Source organism: Ustilago hordei, assembly GCF_900519145.1.
Source record: "Ustilago hordei strain Uho2 genome assembly, contig: UHO2_contig_07, whole genome shotgun sequence".
Taxonomy (NCBI): Eukaryota; Fungi; Basidiomycota; class Ustilaginomycetes; order Ustilaginales; family Ustilaginaceae; genus Ustilago; species Ustilago hordei.
The window spans coordinates 154,416-174,629 of NW_024545289.1; the positions used below are offsets into that span (position 1 = coordinate 154,416).

The following is a 20,214-nucleotide window of genomic DNA, read 5'->3' on the forward strand; positions in this document are numbered from 1 at the left end:
TTTCTCCACACTCCCTTCCTTCGATCTCGAAACCTGGCGTTGTCAAGTAACACCATCCTGGCGTCCTTTCAAGGATCAACCTCGCCCCTGACCCGGTCAGAGTTCCGGTTTTTTCTTTTTCTTTTTCGAACGAAGCCTGCTTCCCCCCCCCCCCCCCCCCAAAGGAACCACTCCTGCTTGATTTTTGAAAAGTGTAGGCAAGTAGCATCTCAATCAACGCACCTCTGGTAAACCTTGTCGAATCTCTCCATCTCTCAGTCCAAGCATCGCTCGACTCTTCGGAGCAAAGTGGAACCATATTAGCTCTCAGTCTTTGTCAAAGGACAAAAGGAAGCAACAGGCGCCCCCACCCAAGCCCCCTCACATCTTCATCTTCGCTCGCACTTTCAGGCAACAGCCCAGCTAGTGTTGCCCATTCGATCGGATCGTGCATCGTACCCATTCTTGTTTCTACCGCAACGGATCCGTACTACACCCTCTTCCGCTCAAGGATAACCAATTTTTGCAACATCGCCCTCGTTTCTCATCGGGAAACTCTGCCAGTTGCGACCAAATAGTCTGGCTCGTCAAAGGTACGTGCTCCCTAAGCCCCTCTTTCTACAGAATGATTCTCGTGATCCGACCGGACGCCTGTAGAGGCGTAAAATGAAGTTGGACATCACTGACAATCCTCCTTTTCTCTCTGATCCAATATCCGCCCACTTTGTGCAACTTTTCTCACGTATGCAATCGCTCCACGATCTTCATTCCTGCTGTCACGCGATCCCATACCGACACCGAACCGTTGGGTGCAACCCCCCACTCTCGTGATATGCACATCCGCCACGCCTTACAACATCACTCTTACCCTTGTGCAGGAATGTCCGACTTTGGCCTTTTGCGATCTCCTTTGACACCTTCAAACAACTCTATCAACCGCGCCAGCTCTCCTTCTGGAAACCGTCCCATCACCATGAACCCTCACGGTCGCTATTCGCTCGGCAAGGGCGCAACGACCGAACAGATGATGCGTCTCGCCCAGCAGGGCAACGCCGGCCACGACAATGCCATTCGCAGCCCTTCCATGGGCGGTAATGCTGTCATGTCTGGCGCTTCTGGCTCTCGCAATCTTCGTCCCAGCTCTGAAATGCTGCCCACCATGAACCACCACGGCACCCCCGAAACCGAGGCCATTGATCGCTGGTTCGAGGACTTGCAGCACTACGAGGCCACTCTCGAAGAGATGGCAGCTGCCTCGCTCGACCAGAACTTCAAGGAAGAGCTCAGTGCCATCGAGCAGTGGTTCCGCGTTCTCTCGGAAGCTGAACGTACTGCTGCTCTCTACAGTCTGCTGCAGGAGTCGACGCAAGTCCAGATCCGCTTCTTTATCACTGTGCTTCAGCAGATGGCTCGCAGCGACCCCGTCTCTGCCTTGCTCTCGCCCAGTCACCATAACTCCTCTATGGCCGACCAGATGGAGGCCAAGCTCGCCAGTCTCGGTCTAAAGTCACCTAGTGCCATGAAGGCTCCTCCGTCGCCTGGCGGAAACCGAGGCTACCGTCAATCTTCGGATGCCGCGGGCTTCCTCTCGCCCAACGTTGCTGCCATGTATAGCCCTGGCAATGCTGATGCCGCTTCCACCCTCGCCGCTCAGCGAGCCAAGCTGAAAGCCAACCGCACCTCGGCTCCCGGTACTTTGCTTGGCGAGAGCCGCAATTCCTACTCGGGCGGTCAGCTCGACCAGGTGCAGGAACGAGGCGGCTCGCCTAACCCGCAGCAACAGCAGCAACACACGCTTTCGGGCGACCACTCGCGTCCCAAGTCGACCGATCTGAGCAACAGCGTCGGCCGTTCGCCCCGAGCTAGCGGTCCCCTCGACGATCAGCTCTCCCCCATCACTGCCACGGGCAACTGGTCGAGCATGGTCAACACCCCACTCGTGCCCATGTTCAGCGACAATGACAAGGCCGGCACTGGTGAAGCCAACGTCAATCTCGAGACCGCCGCGGCTCAGCTTGCGAGCCTGCAACAGCAGCAACACCAGGGCAGTGGCAACGGACGCGTCATGGTCGACCCCGATATGCCTCGATACCGTCGTAAGAGCAACCAGAACCAGGCTGGTGGTGCTTACGGCCAGGGAGGCAACATGTACGATCAGACCAGCCCTGGTGTCTCGCCTAACATCGGCATGCAGTCCGGCTGGGGCCAGAACGACAACTTTGGTCGAGGTGGTCTCAATGCTGGCTCCTCCGCTTTTGGTGGGAACAACGGTGGCAACCAGTTCAACATCCCACCCATGAGCCCTAACGCGCTTGCAGGTCTGCAGAGCCCCTCGGGCGGTCTTGCCAACCCTCTCAACATGCAGATGATGAATGCCATGGCAGCCATGGGTGGCTTCAACCTGAACAACATGAACGCTGCCCAGTTCCTCGCAATGCAGCAGCAGGTCCTGCAGAATCAGCAGACCTTGTCTGTGTTGGCACAACAGCAGCAATTGCAGCAGCAGCACGGTCGCAACCTCCGTTCTTTCGGTGGCGGTGCTCTCTCCCCTGGCATCAGTGGCCAGGCTGGTGGACGAAAGAGCCCTCGAGGTGGAACCTCGCCCTCAGGTCGACCTGTTGCTTTACCCGGGTCTTCCAACAGCGGCGGAGTTGGCGGTGCAGGAGCTAGCAACAACACTGCTGGCGGAGGAGGAGAAGAGGAAATCGCAGACTTGGCTACGCTCGAAGATGTGCCTGCTTGGCTGCGCCAACTGCGTCTACACAAGTATACCCCGAACTTTGAGACGAGCAACTGGAAGGAGATGGTGCTCATGGATGACAAGAAGCTGGAAGAGAAGGGAGTCGCTGCTCTGGGTGCTCGACGCAAGATGCTCAAGACGTTTGAGCTCGTTCGAAAGAAGTACGGCATCAAGATGGATGGCGAGAACGAGCCTGGGTCTGGAGTTGCCGGCAGTCACAACGGCAAGGAAGCCGATGGTGAGGATGCGGGAGAGAGCAACGACGCCAATGAGGTTGATCGTGAACTTGGAGGTGGAGCGGCCAGCAAGGAGTAGGCCTTTTATCTCGCCTGTATCGCCATGCCCCTCGTTCCTGGCCTCACCCACACTCTTTTCAATGTAGTTTCGTCTTTGTTCTTTCTTTGTACATTTGCAACCACAATGATGCTATCTGATCTTCATTCCGCAGCAAAGATTTCTGGTCGGAGGCTCTATTAATCGAGGTTCGAAGTGAAGGCAAAATGGTGATGCTGCCTGTCACGTGATATGACCGCGCCGACAAACGTCAGATAGTTGGCTCTGTTGACTGTGAATTTGAGAACGCGCTATATTTGAGCCAAACAGCAGAGTATCTGACCACGTCCCACTGCAACTCAGTCCAAGTGTTGGTCTTTTGACTTACTTTTCCCGGCGCGTGGTTCGATAGGCGCGCGTCGAAGCTTGAGAGAGCAACACAGCAGACACTGAAAGAGACAAAGACCTGACTTAGACTGACATCGGATAGCAGAATCTTATGTGAGCGCAGCGGAATGAGAGAGAGAGAGAGAGAGATTGAGAGAGAGGGCAACAAGAGGACGCCTTGCAGGATGCATTGCGTTGCTTCTCATGCTTGCTCTCTATTTGAGCTTTTCACCACCATCATCACCTCGACACCTTTCAACTGCGACTTCGTGCCCGTGTCTTGCTGTTCCATAGGCCTTTTCACCCTGCGTCACAACAGCCGTGTTCCTTGACTTGCAGCAGACACCAAGGACAAGAAGCGAATACTTCTCAATCCTAACGACCTCTGCCTCCTTACGAACTGTGTGCCAACAACACATACGACAGACCACGACGACACCTAACGACACTTTTCTGCACACGGTCAGCCCACAACTTGCCTAACAGATTCAACAATAGACTGATCTCAGACTTGATTCGCTCAGGTAAGTTGCGCTTTGTTCCCCTACCTCTCACACCAAAGCGGTACCATGGGCGGTGAACGTACACAAGGAAGGCATCGGCAGACCAGCCCACCTTTTAGGATGAACGTGGATGCGTGACCTACAGAGACAAGTAGATTGCGACACAAGCTTAGCTACTGTGCGTCGTTGGAAGCGTGAAACCAACACTCTTTCACTGCTCCTAGACGGCGAAGACTTGAAAGTATAGCAGCACAGCAAGTCAGAAAAATTTGGGCAGCAGCTCCAGTCAAACTCTGTCGCCAGCCTGGCAAAAAGCGAAAGGGTTTCCAGGAATTCCCCGTTCTCACTCAAACAGACTGCCGAGCAACAGCAGCGGATCCGTCCTAGCGTCCTGGCTCGCAGTACCTGTAGCAACAAGGCTATTATGCTCAACCTTGTCAACGGTATGAGCAACACGGGGCATCATCAAAATCTTCCCTGTTGTGCCCCTGCAAACACGCGCGTGCTTTGGTCTTGTTTCATCTTGCACCACATGCACGCACACGCAGAGATACGCACACGCAGAGACACGCACACGCAGAGTCTCACGTCTTGTTCTGTTTGCCCACCTGTCAGCTATCCGATCCTCCCCGATACGCTTCTCACTCCATTACCAACACCGTCATACCCTTTTCCTTTTCCTTTCCCTTTTCCTTTTCCTTTCCCTTTCCCTTTTCCTTTCCCTTTCCCTTTCCCTTTCGACGCTTCATTCCGCTGACTCGCCTCTTCATTCACATTCTTTTGTTCCCGCTTCGATTCGCTTCCGCCATCACATTCTTTACTGCTTCCGGTTCTTAGCTTATAGCTCAGCCCAGGTCTCATTAGCGACATCGCAGCTTCGACAAACACTCTGCGGCAACAAAGTCCCATCCGCACAAACACAGCAAGTTCGACACCGCTTCACCGTATCTTAGCCCCCGCAGCGGCTTGAGCTGCCCACATACGCAAACATGGACCCCTCAGGTCCCGACAGCAGTTCCGAAGGGCTGTTCGAAGGCAACCTTCCTCCCTCGCCCTCACCCGCTTCAAGGCTGACATATCCCGCTTCACCCAACGACGTGCCCACATCTTCCAGTCTTGCCTTCCGACCACCACCTCGACCAGGTTCGTCCTTGCGCAAGGGCAGGAAGAGTGACTTCAACACTCCCGCACCGCCTCCGCTTCCCACAGCACCCATGTCTGGCTACGAGCACCGCCCTCTCGCCGACGCTACCAACTTCGGCTCGCTTCACAACAGGATTCGCGACGCACCCATGCTTTCTTCACCTTCGAAGACCGCCGTCCATTCCGGTGGATCTGCTACCCCAAGTCGCCAATCGTCCGAAGCCGGAAAGACTGTCGACTTGACACGTGTGGTCCGCGAACGTCTGCAGGTCTTGCGCGAGGAGAATGAGAGTCAAGTCAACTCCGCCGGTCTCCTGGGTCAAGGTCTACTAGAGCTGCGCGGCAAAATCGAATCGCTGATGGATGAGCTCGCTGAAGAGCTCAGCGCGGCTGAAGACCAGTCCGAAGACAGCCATGGTGGCAAGCCAGGCAATGCAAGGATCCGTGACCTCGGCGAAAAGATCGAAGCAGAAATCGAGGACCTCGAGAGGCAAAAGCAGAAGCTCTTCTCCGAGATCACTGCTCACAGCGCCGACGTTGCCAATGGCCATGTTGACGACACCTCCGTGCTCAGCCTTTCCGAGACTCCCTCCAAAGCTACACGCGTCGCTGATGCCATTCGCCACCTCACCGCCACTCCCGGCAAGTCGCCAGCCGCATCTACAGGTTCGACACCTCGACAGACCGACCGTCGCAGCCGCAACGCTGCTGCCCGTCAGGCCAAGGCCGACACTGACCTCATCAACGAGATCCAAGCCGGTCTTGTGCAGGAAGTGCGTCGACTCCAAAGCTTGCTCAAGGAGCGTGACGACCAGCGTGTCTCCCTCGAACGGTCTCACACCGAGCTTGAAAAGCAGCTCGACCAGTACAAGCCTCGTGTCATTCAGATGACCGAGACTGAAGATGCACTCAAGCAGGAGAACTGGGATCTCAACGTCTCCAAGCAGAACCTCGAGGAGCAGCTCTCTCAGATCAAGTCGGCACTTAAGAAGGCCGAGCTCGACAATGCCCGTCTCAACAAGCATGTTACCAAGGCGCGTGAAACTGTCGACTCGCAGCGTCTGCAGATCGATGGCCATGTTGCCGAGATCGAACGTCTCAACAAGTCACGCGAAACCGAAATCGCTCTTGCTCGAAGAGAGCGTGCCGGCATGCAGCGAGATGTGTCGGACCTTCAGAGCGAGCTGCACAAGTTCCGCAACCAGCAACCAAACAACGGCGGTGTTTCTCGCAGCGTCTCCAACAGCTTCATGTCCGATGTAGCCAACGACGATGTCAACGGTGATGCCGATGCCCTTGCTGCTCGATTGCGTGCTGCTTCCGGTGAAGCACCCCAATCTCCTAGCGAGTCCATCTACTCGACGGATGGTGCGGTTCTCTCGCCTCTCGGCAACCGTCTTGGCCGGGACAAGGAGACGCAGGACTTGCGTGCCAAACTTGCCATGGCTCAACGCAAGGCAGGCAAGGATGCTGCCGAGAAGCGACGCGTTCGCGAGAAGAACGCTGAATTGTCCAAGCTGCTCGTCAAAGCTGGTGTCAAGGTCCCACAAGGGCTCGTCGACGATGCTGAAACCAGTGAGGACGAAGAACTGCACTGGGTGGACGAGAACGACGTCCACAGTCCCTCTGCCAAGCGTCTCTCCACTCTTCGTGTCAGCCGCCCCGCTTCCTCCATCCGACCTCGCTTGGGTCGCAAGATGGGCATGGTCTCGAGCAACTCGACCGACTCTGTCGTCGAGTATGCCGAGTTCGAAGACGACTCGCACGTTGGCACACCGCCTGGTCCGGATGATGCATCGCCCTCGCGCGCCAGCCTCGAAGGCATGGACCCGGCCTTTGCGGATTTCAATCGATCCGACCCTGCCAATTCCAGCATCGACAGCATCACTTCTCGTAACGCGCCGCGAGGCCACCGCTCTCGTTCTTCTATTGGAAGCAGCCCTCTCGCTCGCAATGCTCACTTGCCGCAAGAAGGCGACGAACAGGAGAGCCCCTCGCAACAACGTGTTTTGCCGAAGGGTGGACGACGAAGCGGAGCCGCTGTTCGCCTGGCTTCTGCGGAGTACGAGCCAAGCGCACTCGGCAACGAGCTGGGCGGTCTTGCAGCTGAGCTTGAGCAGCACGACATCCGCGAGATGCTCGAATCGAGCATGCAGACCGATGATCTACCAGACCTTATCGCTCCAGCACTGGCCAAGCGCGAGGAGGAACATAAGGCGCAGATTGCATTGATCCGAAGCGAGCACGACGACGCTATCAAGGCCATCCACGCCGAGCACTCTGCAAAGGTGTCAGCATTGCAAGGTCAGCACACCGAGGCAATCACAGTACTCAAGCAGGCGCACGAGAAGGAGATCGACAATTTGACCTCTACCCACGAGAAGAGCTTAGCCGACAAGGACGAGGGCCACGCCGCGCAAATGGAGGCAGCTCTCGCAGAGCGTGCCAAGGTCCACGACGCAGCCCTTGCAGAGGCCCGTTCGCGTCACTCGCATGCGTTGGCAGAGCAGGTGGCCGCCTCTAGCGCCGCCCTTGCCGCCGCTGTAGCCTCTCACAAGACCTCCAGCGAAGAACACGAGCGCAAGGTCAAGGAGGAGAGGGAACTCAAGGAAGCTTCTCACACCTTTGCCCTCTCCCAAAAGGACCGTCAGCATCAGGAAGCCCTCGATGCGCTTAAGGTATTGCATGCTGATGCGCTTGGACGTCTTCGTGAAGAGCACAAGCAGATCATTGCCATCCGTGAAAAGGCGCTTGAGGAGGCTGATGCACAGTTGATTGAACGGGAGAAGGCGAGCAAAGAGGCCTCCGAGTCGCATGCAGCCGAGATTGCCGCTCTGCAGGAGTCTCTCAGGCAAGCAGTTGCCAAGCATGAGAAGGCGAAGAAGGAACTTGCTGAATCGCACGCAGCGGCTATCGCTGAGTTGCAGCAACGTCATCAGGAAGAATTGGGCAAGCACGAGGCGTCCAACAAAGAGCTCGCTGCTTCGCACGCTTCCGAACTCACCAAGCTTCAAGACAATCACCGAGATGTGCTCGCCGAGCATCAGAAGACCAACCAGGAGCTCTCCGCTTCGCATGTTGCCGCTGTTGCCGCCCTGCAAGACAGCCACCGCGAAGCTCTCGCTGACCGTGACGCTCAGCTGGCCACCTCCAAGCAGCAGCTCGAGGCACGCGACCAGGAGCTTCGCGCCGCCAACGTCGAGATCGAGGAGCTCCAAAAGAGCATTGCTTCGCTCCGTACCGAGACCGAGCAGCTCAAGCAGCAGCTCGCCGAGCTCCAGAAGACGCACACTGCTACTGAGCGAGAGCTCTCCGAGACCAAGTCCAACCTCGACATGATCAACGACAAGGTCCGAAGGCAGGAAGATCAGGCTCGTGAACTGGCCCATCAGCGAGAGGCTGAAGCCACTGCTGCAGCTGCTGCCGTCGCAGCTCGATCTGAAGCATTGACCGCTACCGAGACGCAGAAGGAGCAACTCGAAGCCGCCCATGCTGTTGCTGTTGCTCAGAAGGAGCGCCAGCATCAGGACGCTGTCAAGGAGCTTGAAGACCGACACGACACTGTGGTTGCTCAGATCCGTGCCGAGCACAAGCAAGCTCTCGAGGGCCGTGACGAGTCTGTCCAGAGGCACAAGCAGCTCGTTGCTGAGCGAGAACAGGAGCTCGAGAAGCAGCGAAGTGAATTGCAGAAGACGCAGAGCAAGATCCAGGCTCTCGAGCAACAGCTTGTCAGCGAACGCGAGCGTGCAGCCGAGGCGCAGCGAAGCGAAGTCGAGAAGGCCCAGGCCAGGATCCAGCAGCTCGAGCAACAACTCGTCACCGAGCGAGAACGTGCAGCCGAACAGCAACGCAACGAGGTCCAAAAGGTACAGGCTCAGATCGTCGTGCTCGAGCAGCAACTTGTCAGCCAGCGAGAACAGGCTCTTCAGGATCACAAGAAGGAGGTCGAGAAGATCCAGTCACAGCTGCAGACTCGGGAGCAACAGCTCACCAGCGAGCGCGAGCTGGCAATTGGACAGCAGCGTGGCGAGGTCGAGAAGGTTCAAGTTCAAGTTCAGTCTCTCCAGCAACAGATTGCAAAGCTGCAAAGCGAGGCCAGCACAGCACAGCAATCTCGTACGACCGCCGAAGCCAACTTCAAGGGATCTCAGAATGCCTACTCGGTCCTCCAGAAGCAGCACGACGAGGTCAAGGCCAACGTCACTTCGCTCCAGTCCAAGGTCCGCTACCTCGAGTCTTCCATCGCTGCTCAGCGCTCTTCTACTGAGCAGAACCGTATTGCTTCTGACAAGGAGCTGCAGACTATCCAGTCGGCGCTCAACACGGCTCAGAAGAAGGTGCGCGAACAAGAGGCTACCATTGCCAAGGCTGAGGCTGCTGCCGCAGCTGCCCTCGCCGCAGCTGCTGCCGCCGAAGCACAGTTGCAGGCCAAGAACGAGGCGGCGATGGACACCGAGAATGAGGCTGACGATTTTGAGGATGCTGTCGAGGCTGCTCAAGCTCCGACGCCCGAGGTCGTTCAAGAAAGGGAGTTTGCAACACCGAAACCTCCCGCCATCGAGCTGAAGGAGTCGTCATGTCAAACTGACGACGAGGCTTGGCAACGCTTCCAGCAGCAACGCAACGCAGCCGTTGCGAACGAGCCTGTCTCGCCCCTCCAGCCTACGAGCGAGGCCGTTGCTGCTCAGAAGAATCTGGTCATCCTCGGTGGGTCTTCGAATCGCCCTCGTGACTCGGTCGGCACTTTTGGAGGCGAACACGCTTCCTCGCCTGCCGCTGTCATGTTCGGTACTGACGCCTTCGCTAGCCAGAACCAGAGCCGCAGGCCCTCAGTCGACTCCACATGGTCGCGACACACGGACAGGAACGAAGCTATTCCTCCCGTCCCGCCTCTCCCTGACAAGACCAAGGCACCGATCATGTCGATGCCACCACCGCCCTCGATGCCTCCGCCTTCGATGACGAAAAGGAATGTTGGCCAAGCACCGCCGCGGCCCACATCGCCCCCTCCCGCGGACTTGTTGACGCGCGCTCAGCAGCGTCACCTGCAGGTGCCTCCCGGATCGAGCGAGCAATCTCGATCTGTCTCACGAGCTTCTGGCCGCAGTGGCCCACCGCCCAGCGCCTACCCGTCCAGCAGCCGTGCTCGTCAGCAGAGCTCTGGCACTGGCAGCATGCGATCGCGAACCTACTCGAATGATTCGCAAGCCAACACAAACCCTCTCGATGCTAGCATCTACAGCAACTTGGCTTCCGGTCGCAAGAGCGTCGGCTCTCGCAAGTCAGCTGCTCGCCGACCTGCGACGGGTCCTCGCCAGTCCTCTGCCGCTTCGTTCGTGTCGGATGTCACGTCGGAGGTCAGCCGTCGCCTGTCGACGATGTCCTCGCGTGCTTCTGAGGCCGATGCCGGGGACGAGACCTTTGTGGCCCGCGGTCAAGGTGCTGGCGGCAAAGCACACGCTCAGCGCGGTCTCTCCGAGTTGGGCGCTGACGCGACGGACCCTGCTATCATCCACGCCATCACTCAGACCATGATTGGCGAGTACATGCACAAGTACACGCGCAAGTCAATGGGCCGAGGCGGACACTCTGAAAAGCGGCACCGTCGCTACTTCTGGCTCCACCCTTACACCAAGATGCTCTACTGGACTATCAGCGATCCTGGTGGGGCCAAGGTGTCAGAGGGCACCAGCAAGAGCGCTTCGATCGAAGCCGTCCGGGTGGTGGAAGACAGCAACCCCAATCCGCCCGGCTTGCACCACGAAAGCATCATCATCACCACAGCTTCACGTGAGGTCAAGGTCAGTGCACCTAGCCGCGAGCGACACGATGCCTGGCTTGCCGCTCTCGAGTACCTTGTACACCGACCTACGATTCAGGAGGCAACGGTGATCGCCAGCAATGCTGCACCCGAGCTGTTGAGCGATGCTGAGAACGACGCCACATTGATCGCTCGAAGTGCAGGAGGCAGGACGAAGCCTCATGCTTTAGCAGCGACATTGGGCAGCTCATCGATTATGGGTTCACGGAGACTTTCGGCTCAACGCAGCTTCTTGACTCGCCGATCGTCGGATCAGGTTTTGCGCACCGAGTCAACCCCGCGTCGACGCCAGGGAAGTGTTGGAGCTCAAAGCGTTCTCTACCCTTCGCTGGGCAAACGTCGTGATGTTGCCGCCAAAGAATGGCTGCAGCAGCACGAGCACGATCGAGAGATGTCGGTCTCGATGTCTCCCAGTGAGAGTCTGCGAGGGGCCATCTACTCTGCTAGTCTCCGAAGCGCCGAGGCAGCTGAAGAAGAGTACGATTTTCTCGATCTCACTGCGACTCAGTCAGCCATGCGACGTGCACTCGCCAACGATGATCCTCGACTCAAAACAGCAGAACAAATGCTGGAAGAAGACGAACCAGAAGACTGGGATGGACTGACCAACGTTCGTGCCTGTTGTGATGGCAAACATGACGTCGGATCACTCGCTCACAACCACACTCACCAGCACAGACCAGGAAGTGCTACAGGCAGTCGTAAATCTACCCGTCTGCATCGACGCGAGTTTTCGGGTGGATCGAGATTCTCTTCTGTCGGTCTGAAATCGAAGCTTGATGCTGCTGTCAGAGCTGCAGAGGAAAGAGAGGCTCAACAGCAACCACCTGTACCACGTCTTCCTGCTTCATTGTTGCCCAACGGCGTAGGGACGGGGAGGATCGTGAGGGAGAGCATGGACAGTCAAGCTTCCGTCTCAATGCCTACGAATCAGGCTGGAGATAGGTTGAAGATTGTCGATGCCAACTTTGCGAGTGTGTTTGGTGAGCCTGTTGCGGCTAATGCAAAGGCGAGTGGGAGTGGAGCGCCGAGTTACGGAGAGAGAATTGGTCAGATTAGGAAAGCGAGACAGTCTGCTGGTAGTACCAAGTAGCGAGTTGTTGTTTGATCGAATGTGATTTCTTGTTTCCCTGTTCTGTTCTGTTCTTAGCTGTGCTTGTGAGTGTGACTGTCTGTTGAGATGATGTCAGTCTAGGCTTGGGCCACAGAATGTCGGCAGAACACACTATCCAAATTTGGCTGTAAGCTGGCTACCTTATCCGGTTCAAGCTGGCATGGTGGACAAGGTTTTTCTTGTCTGGCGTAGAAGCTTAGCTTGTTCGAAGACTTAGGTTTGAGTTGGTTCAGGGTCCTGTAGTTGCACGTCGCTAAGATGAAGCGTGTGTCGGACCCATACAATGTGAAACGCTAATCATTTGTCATATCTTGATCCTGAACGGCAGATTTGGAGAAGGTGAGGCTGTGATGTCCCGTCATTCGGCGGCAAGGAAAGTGGATTGCTGAATGGCGGCAGCACCGCTATCAGCATACACGCTACGTGAGAAGAGCTTCTTTGCTGGTGACTTTAGAAGGTCGTCTCTTGGCCGTATTGTGCCTGTCTGTGCTGTTTTACTGTCGTGGGAACGCGTGATCTGCTAAGAAGCAAGAAGCAAGGGTGGAAAGATGCCCTCGAGACAAGATTGACTTGCCTGCTTCCGCTGCGGGAACAAATCCGGAATAAAATCCGCATTACCTCTTCCGCTTCCCCTGCTGTTGTTGTTGCTGCTGCTGTGCCGCACGTCGCTCACGCCTCTTTTGTGTCAAAAAATAATTTATTATTTTCTTTGACTGCTTCTGTTGTGCTCTCATGGCTGTCGCGCGCTCACTCGGCATCTGCCCCCGCCTTTTCTCAGCCTGATCAATTAATTCTTCGCCTTTGACTGCCTTGCTCTGCCCACTTTGTGTCAGCTTCTCAGCCGCACCGCCGCCGCCGCCGCCCTCTTCGCGATTCGGCACCGATCTGGCATTTCTTCATCATTCGTGATTATTGATTGTTGCCTTCTCAGTCTCTCGTGGTTGATTCGAAAGTTGCCGATTCCGCCTTTCCCTCCCCGTTCTCATCCTCACCATCCATCCTCTCTTCCTTCTTTCATTCCAACAACCCACCCTGCTTGTTTCGACAAGATTGCCTTTCGGCTCTTGGCTGACTCTAGACCATCAGAACGATTTCTATCCGACACTTCTCGTCTGCCAGCATTCACGTTTGCCTTCGGCTCATCCGTTTCCTTTCGGAACACCTCCGTCTCCTTTCGGAACACCTCCGTCGAATCTCGGCTCGCTACCTTTACCCTCGCCTCTCTTCCAGAACCAGACTCAGCACTAGCGACCGTTTCATACTTGGCATCTCCTTTCGTCAACAGTACTCTCAAGATCGGTGGCTGAGCTCTCAATTAAAACGCGGGCTTTCTGTAAAGTCACTCGTATCATCGGCCGCGTCTCCGAAACGTTTTTCCTTTTTTTTCTTTTTTCTTTTTTCTTTTTTTCTTTTTTCTTTTTTCTTTTTTTCTTTTTTTTTCTTTTTTTCTTTTTTTTTCTTTTTTTCTTTTTTCTTTTTTTCTTTTTTCTTTTTTTGCGTTCACATCCACATCGGCTTTTACGACGGCTCGCCACCCTTTTTTCGAGGCTGGTAAACGCTCCTCGATCGCAGCGATCACGCGCCCTCAAGCTATTCTGGCTGACGACCGCGCCACAACCTTCTGAAACCTCCCCCGTTACGCAATATATGATCTAGCTCAGCCTATATTGGCTTCATCACGTCGAGAACACGCTGCCGCATTTGCTACCGCACACACAATGTCGAATCATCCACATTGGCACGACCAGCAAGCTCAATACTCGGGCCAGCCTCAGTCACGCCATCATCCTAACATGGGCCCTTACGCAGGTCCTTCTCCTTCATTACAGCAGCAAGGCACTCCATACTCCAACGTGCCACAGCACGGCGGTCAATATCAGCAAGCACACCTTCCGCCTTCTGTCGGTCGACAACCACCTCAGCAGCAGCAGTGGACGTCTTCCGGCGGAGGAGGATCACAGGATTATGGTGGTCCCAGTCCTGGCAATTCGTCAGGCGCGCGCTCGTCAGCACCTTATGCCTCTGGCTTTGACGGAGGTAATCCTTCTGTAGGCAACACTAACAGTCCTATGCGACAGCACGGTACTCATCCATCCCCATATGCATCCACCTCTCCTTACCCACCGCCTCCATCCGATTCGCAGATGCATCTAGGCACAGGCGGTGGTCTGCCTAGCCAGTACGATTACAACAACAATCATGGTCCAGGTCCAGGTGCATACTCGCATCCTCATCATCCTTCATCACAGTCCCAGCAACAGCAGCACCCACCACCACAGCATGGCCACCCTTCACAACAGCAGCAGCACTGGAACTCTAGCCCCTTACCATCCGTCTTGCAGCCTCAGTCGATGGGACCAGCCTCAGGTCCAGGTGGCCCCAGTGGCCTCCCTGGTCTTCCTCCGCAGCATGCAATGGATCGAGCCTATGGCGTACCCAAGCAGGAAGACGACATCGACGACGACGACGGCGGCCCATACGACGACTACGATGCAAAGGGCAAAGCACGCGGTAGCGATGCAGCTCAGACAGCCAACAAGGCCACCAGCGACTTTGTCAAAAAACTCTTCAGCATGCTCGATGACAAAGCCTACGAAAGCGTCGTCGCTTGGTCTCCTTCCAGTGACAGTTTCATCGTCAAGGACATGAACGATTTCACAAAGCATGTCTTACCACGCAACTTTCGCCACTCCAACTTTGCCAGTTTCGTTCGTCAGCTCAACAAGTACGACTTCCACAAGGTCAAGAATCCCGAAGATGGTTCCGCCACTGTTGGCGAGCATGTATGGGAATTTCAACATCCTCACTTTGTTCGAGGGCGCGAGGATCTGCTCGAGAATGTCAAGCGAAAGATTCCCGCCAAGAAGAAGCCCAACGTCAAGGGAGGACTGTTGGAAGCTGATCGGGATGACAGCCCTTCAATACCATTGCCTGTCGAAGCCGGAGCTGACAGGTCCGCCGAATCGAATGCTGATCTCAGAGCACAGGTGGCCAATCTTACAGCCGTACAGGACCACATGCAAAACCACATCTTGGCACTCACAAAGCAGTATCAAAGTGTCATTGGTGAGATGCTTACGTTCCAGCGGAACATGGTACAACAGGATCAGTTGATGCAAAATTTGATCCAGTACTTGATGAGTTTGGAGCAGGATCGAAAACCCCATGGTATTTCGGCGGCTACCTTTTCGCCACAGAACCATGGCAGTGGTGCCAATCCTTCCAATGATGGTTCCTCGTTCATGGCTCCGGATATGCCTGATAAGCTCGCTAGATCGTTTCGAGATGTAAGCGGCTCGAGGTTTGGCCAGATGAATCGAGGTGATGGATCCGGGAGCAGCAACAGCAACAACAACAATTTGAAGGCGACACAAGGCCCCTCTTCGGTCGGCTCATCGGGCCCTGGTGCATCCAGCAGCACCAACGCTGGTTCTTCAACACGATTATCTGGCATGACAAGCGCACCTTCCACTGCTGCTCCCTTGTCTCCCAAGAGCGTTGCTTCGCCAATGGACGGCAACACTGGCAGGACTCCCGAATCATCTCAGCAACTCACATCGATGACGATGCAGCCGCCGCCTCGTCTCAGTGGTAGTGAAGCAGCAAACAACAGCCTCGCCAACGCCAACGGACCCGGCGACACCAGGCCCAAACTCGACGCTCGCAACGGCTCCCCCAACTCTGTCCCTGGCTCCTTTGACAGCAGCAACCAAAACAAAGAGAATTCGTTAGCACCAATGGACAAGAAACGCTCCCAGTCAGGTCCCGCCAACCTCCTTCGCGTCCGTCGCAACACCTTTGTACCGGGTTGGACGGTCCCCCCTCGAGTCCTCTTGGTGGACGATGACGAGGTTTGTCGAAGACTGTCGTCGAAGTTCTTGCAGGTGTTTGGCTGTTCTATCGACTATGCAGTCGACGGAATGTCAGCGGTGAACAAGATGAACCAGGAAAAGTACGATTTGGTGTTGATGGATATTGTCATGCCCAACTTGGATGGTGCTTCTGCCACATCGCTGATCCGACAATTCGATCCGAAGACACCGATTATCTCGATGACGTCGAATTCTGGACCGAGCGAATTGATTAGCTACATGTCTTCCGGTATGACCGACATCCTGCCCAAGCCATTCACCAAAGAAGGCTTGTTGAATATGCTAGAGAAACATTTGTTGCATCTGAAGACGGTACAACAGCAGCACAGAGGCTCAGGACTGGGAGATGGAAGTGAAAAAGGTCTACACCAGGCGCTCAACATGAGCATTAAGCAGATCTCTCCCACTCCCGCTCCTTCCGGTGGTGCCGGCCATCCTTCCGGTAGCACCCCATCTAAAGGGGCTATGAGCAGCGGAGCCGCAGGAGGTGATGGAAGCCTAAACCCACTCGCAGGAATGGGATTCACGGATGAAGAGTACGTAGCGATGCTACAAAACTTGATCGCTGCTGGAACGGGGAATGACGATGATCTGTTCGGAATGGGCCCGCTTTGTAGTGCCAGTGACGATGCAACGCCAGGTGGAAGGTGTTCATTCGGTGCGACTCCAACACCGGGATTGAAGAGAACTGCGTCTGGCAATGACGGTCAGCAACAGTATTACGATCAGGGACAGCAACATGGAAATGGAAACGGAATGAGGAATCAGTTGGACGGGAACAAGAGGAGGCGGTATAATGAGATTTCCTGATCCCTCCGGCCCACTCTCTGTGCTATGAAGGTGAGCTTTGGGTATTCATCCACACACATACTACTCGGAAGGGAATACCACTGTAACTAAGTAGGTTTTTGACTAATTTGTATTTGTTCTCTCTCATCATGACTTCTCTTATTACCACCACAATCTGTGCGCACAACCTTGAGCCACATACTTGACGTCTCCGTCCATTACGACTACTCCAGCGCAGCGACCAGAGTGGAGATAGAAATCGGTTCCCACTCCCCTTCCCCCTCTCCCTCTGTGTTGAGGCGGTGAAGGAACACAACATCATCATCGATAAACACCTTGACCGACTTTTCCTTCCCCTTTCCACCTCCTCCAGCTGCACCAGAAGGACTCTTCGACACTCTCCAAACAGCCGTTGTAGCAGTGGGAGAGATTCGATGAACCTCTGAGGTCTTCAACAAGAACATGTCGTGTGTCGCGAGTTCGTCGATCAGGACGCTGCGGAAGGTTGCCACTTCCTTCTCGCTATCGTCCTGAAGTTCTGGTGTTGTTGCTTTCTTGGGTGCGGAGGAACGATGTCGAGAGGGTAGAGTAAATGCTGGTGGTCTGAGCTTACCGCGTTGATCAAGAGGATGGTCTAAGGCAGAGTTGATCAGGTTCAGACCTAAGCAGAAGCCGATGTTCGCCGCATCTTCTTCCCTCTCCCCTTCCTCAACAAGATGGTGGTGGAGAAAGAATGAGCGCCAGAACTCGTACCATTCTGCCACCTCGCCTAGCTGCACTTGAGGCTGTTTCAGCCAGTCGCACAGGACTTGGAGCCATTTGGGAAACAGATCCGCCACAACCACTCTCTTCACCGTCGACCGTCCAATCACGCCTTTCCAACCTAGTGCCACGTTCAGGGGTTCCAGGTTCTGATTCACAGGATCAACCCTGAATTGTCTTTCCAGGTACGAACTCAGCCTGGGCACGAGTGTGGATAGCATCAACCCTTCCCATTCTCCCCTGCCACCTTCTTTTTCGGTGTAAAACTTTCGCCACTGACCCAATCCTTTGCTCGGACCTTTATTTAGACTAAGCACTTTAAGGCCGGATCTGAGGCGTCGTTTCGCTTCATCCAGCACTTCCTGCATCCGCGGTATACCGAGTAGTGGTAGCCAGGGGAAGACCACATGCTCTAGTCCCCACGTCGAGGTTCTTGCATCCCACATGGCGATACCGGCTCTGAGTTTGGGTAGGAGAAGTTGTTGGATAATGTTATCGAATATGAAGGTGGGGAGGAGTGGGTGCCAGGTTTCGAGGAGTACAAGAGCTGAGGAAGGATGGTGCGGTTTGAAGGCATTGTTGAGTGAAGAGCGGATGGAGGGCATCCAGAGGGTCCAGAGGAGTGATTCGTAGGATGTCATCACTACCGCTGTAGCAGTCTTCTTAGTCGAGGTTGGTGAAGGACGGATTACCGCAAGCCACTGCTTGAGATAAGACACCCCAGCATGAGGTTGTCTCAGCGGAGTCCACGAGCCAGAGCTCCATAGAACCCGGAAGATGGGCGCAACAGCTCCAATCACCGCTTCGTCCAATCCTAACTCCAAGATCTCATCTGCGAAATTTGCCCCCAGCTCCTGCACCAATGGCGTGAACCCATCCAACACCTCCTTCCCCCTGTCTTCCACCTCTACACTCGCTCTTCCACTCCCCTCCTCTAACTTCCTCACCAAGACCAAAACTTCTCTGATGCGCTGCGTCTTTGCCACCTCCGCAACCTGCTTCCGTTCCTCCATCTCGCTTTCCCTCTTCAACCACCTCCTCCTATCCATGATCTGTCTTCCTTCCCTCGCCAACGCAGCCAGTGTCTGCCCATTCGCATCGCATATCAACCTCAAATTATGCTGCAACTCCGGCAACACGCTCTGACTTGCTGTCGGAACACCCTTCTTCCTTCCAAGTGCAGAAGCCAAATCAGTAACTTCTCGAAGTTGGCCGCTACTAGCATCGTAAATCTTTTCTCCTCCCGCCGGAGCCGGGGCTGCACCGATCTCAGAAAGGATCTGCTCGTAGGTTCGATGTTCGATTTTTGGCTTGCGAGGTTTCTTTTCCCTCTCGGGTTGAGTCCATACTGGTCTCTTCTCTTTCTTTCCCTTCTGCTTCTTCCCTGAAGGAGGGGGAGAGGGGGAGCCTTGTCCGCGCCGCCTAGCTTCATTGCGAGCTTGCTGAGTCTTCTCTTTAAGTCCACCATAAGCGATACCTGCACGTTCAGGTCGAAGTTGGACCTCGATGGGAGCAACAATGCCTTGACCGGACTTGCCAAGTCCTCCTCCCGTCCATCCCATGGACGCTAGATATGCGGACGGATCGAATTTGCTCCCAAACTTGATGCTTGTGGGCGGTATTGAGGGAGGTGGTGTAGGCTTGGAGGCGCGTTGGAAAGCGGAAGATGGTGCAAGAGTGGGTTTTGGGGCGGCAAAGGCGGTAGGTAGACCTGCTGCTGAGAGTTGTTCTTCCATTGCAATTCCTTGTGGAGGTGCAGTTGAGGGCGCTGCTGTTGCTGTTGTCTTTGCTGTTGAGATACTGGGAGCGACTTCGTGAGGCGGCACCTTAGTATCAGACACCTTTGATGCACCTGCAGAGACGAACATCGATAGTGAAGTGAGGCCACTTTTGCGTTTTGATGGACCCCCTTCTCCCTCTTGGTCATTGATGGATCTGCTTCCGATTCCTGCTCGTGCACCAATGCCTGCTCTTCCGCCTGCATTTAGAGCCTTTGGTGGTGTTGGCTCACGTGGCTCGCGTGATATCTGTGATCCTGAGCCTAACCCGCCCCTATGCTGTCGAGAGGAGTGAAACGAGGTTGGTTGAAAGTCGTCCACTACCTCTTTCTCCTCGTCTGCCTCTTCCTCTTTTGCTTGCAAGGTTTCGGCTTCTGCATCGTCCTCTGAAGCATCCTTCCGTTGTGTCGTGCTGCTCGAGGCGGGCACAAAGGCCTGTCCAGCCCGGTAATCCACCTTCCTTCCCTTGGCATCTCTCGCTCTAACCGTGCTACCCATCCCACCTTCTGCTTCATTCGCCGCGTCCTCGTCATCCCCGAAGATACCGTATACCGCATCATCCTTGCTTCTTCTCATCCTCTTGCGTGCGTGAGAGCCAAGTCCAGAAGAGGAACCTACGTCGAGATCATCTTCGGGTGCGGAGGAAAGGTCGCTATCATCGTCCAAAAAGTCGTCTGCGAAAGGGTCTTTCCTGTGCCGTGCCATGTTCTGTTCACCGCAGCTTCTGAGTACTATATGAACGCATTGGGAGGTTTGAGGCGGTGCTGGTGTTGTTTGCGATGGGAGGGTGGGAGTTGGAGTGGAGTAAGAAGGAGGGATGGAAGAACTGAGCGTTGGCTTGAAAGGGTGCAAAAGAATTTAAGATAACAATTAGTATACGGCGTTATTGGGGCCACGATCAGGCTCCCTTACTACAGTCATATGCTTCTTGTAATGCTTGGTATTTTCATAGTGTGAACCTAAATGACAAATGCATATATATACCTTGTTGCCACTCTGATCACATTTGAGCAGAAAGAGTCACTTCCCTCATACCCCTATGTTGCTGCTTCA

The 20,214-nt window shown here is 55.1% G+C and overlaps 4 protein-coding genes across 4 annotated transcripts; 3 read left to right on the forward strand and 1 right to left on the reverse strand.

Annotated features, from left to right (window-relative positions):
* Positions 1 to 859: 859 nt before the first annotated feature.
* UHO2_03858 (putative Protein VTS1) lies at positions 860 to 3,034 on the forward strand (the record flags this gene model as incomplete). Its single annotated transcript, XM_041559815.1, has 1 exon — positions 860 to 3,034. One exon carries the CDS (start codon positions 860 to 862, stop codon positions 3,032 to 3,034), a length of 2,175 nt encoding a protein of 724 aa, XP_041415749.1.
* A 1,837-nt stretch (positions 3,035 to 4,871) lies between these two features.
* On the forward strand, positions 4,872 to 11,939 carry UHO2_03859 (uncharacterized protein; the record flags this gene model as incomplete). The annotated part of the gene is made up of 1 exon (XM_041559816.1): positions 4,872 to 11,939. One exon carries the CDS (start codon positions 4,872 to 4,874, stop codon positions 11,937 to 11,939), a length of 7,068 nt encoding a protein of 2,355 aa, XP_041415750.1.
* Positions 11,940 to 13,678: 1,739 nt separating this feature from the next.
* On the forward strand, positions 13,679 to 16,642 carry UHO2_03860 (uncharacterized protein; the record flags this gene model as incomplete). The annotated part of the gene is made up of 1 exon (XM_041559817.1): positions 13,679 to 16,642. One exon carries the CDS (start codon positions 13,679 to 13,681, stop codon positions 16,640 to 16,642), a length of 2,964 nt encoding a protein of 987 aa, XP_041415751.1.
* Positions 16,643 to 16,845: 203 nt separating this feature from the next.
* UHO2_03861 (uncharacterized protein) lies at positions 16,846 to 19,866 on the reverse strand (the record flags this gene model as incomplete). Its single annotated transcript, XM_041559818.1, has 1 exon — positions 16,846 to 19,866. One exon carries the CDS (start codon positions 19,864 to 19,866, stop codon positions 16,846 to 16,848), a length of 3,021 nt encoding a protein of 1,006 aa, XP_041415752.1.
* Positions 19,867 to 20,214: the final 348 nt, after the last annotated feature.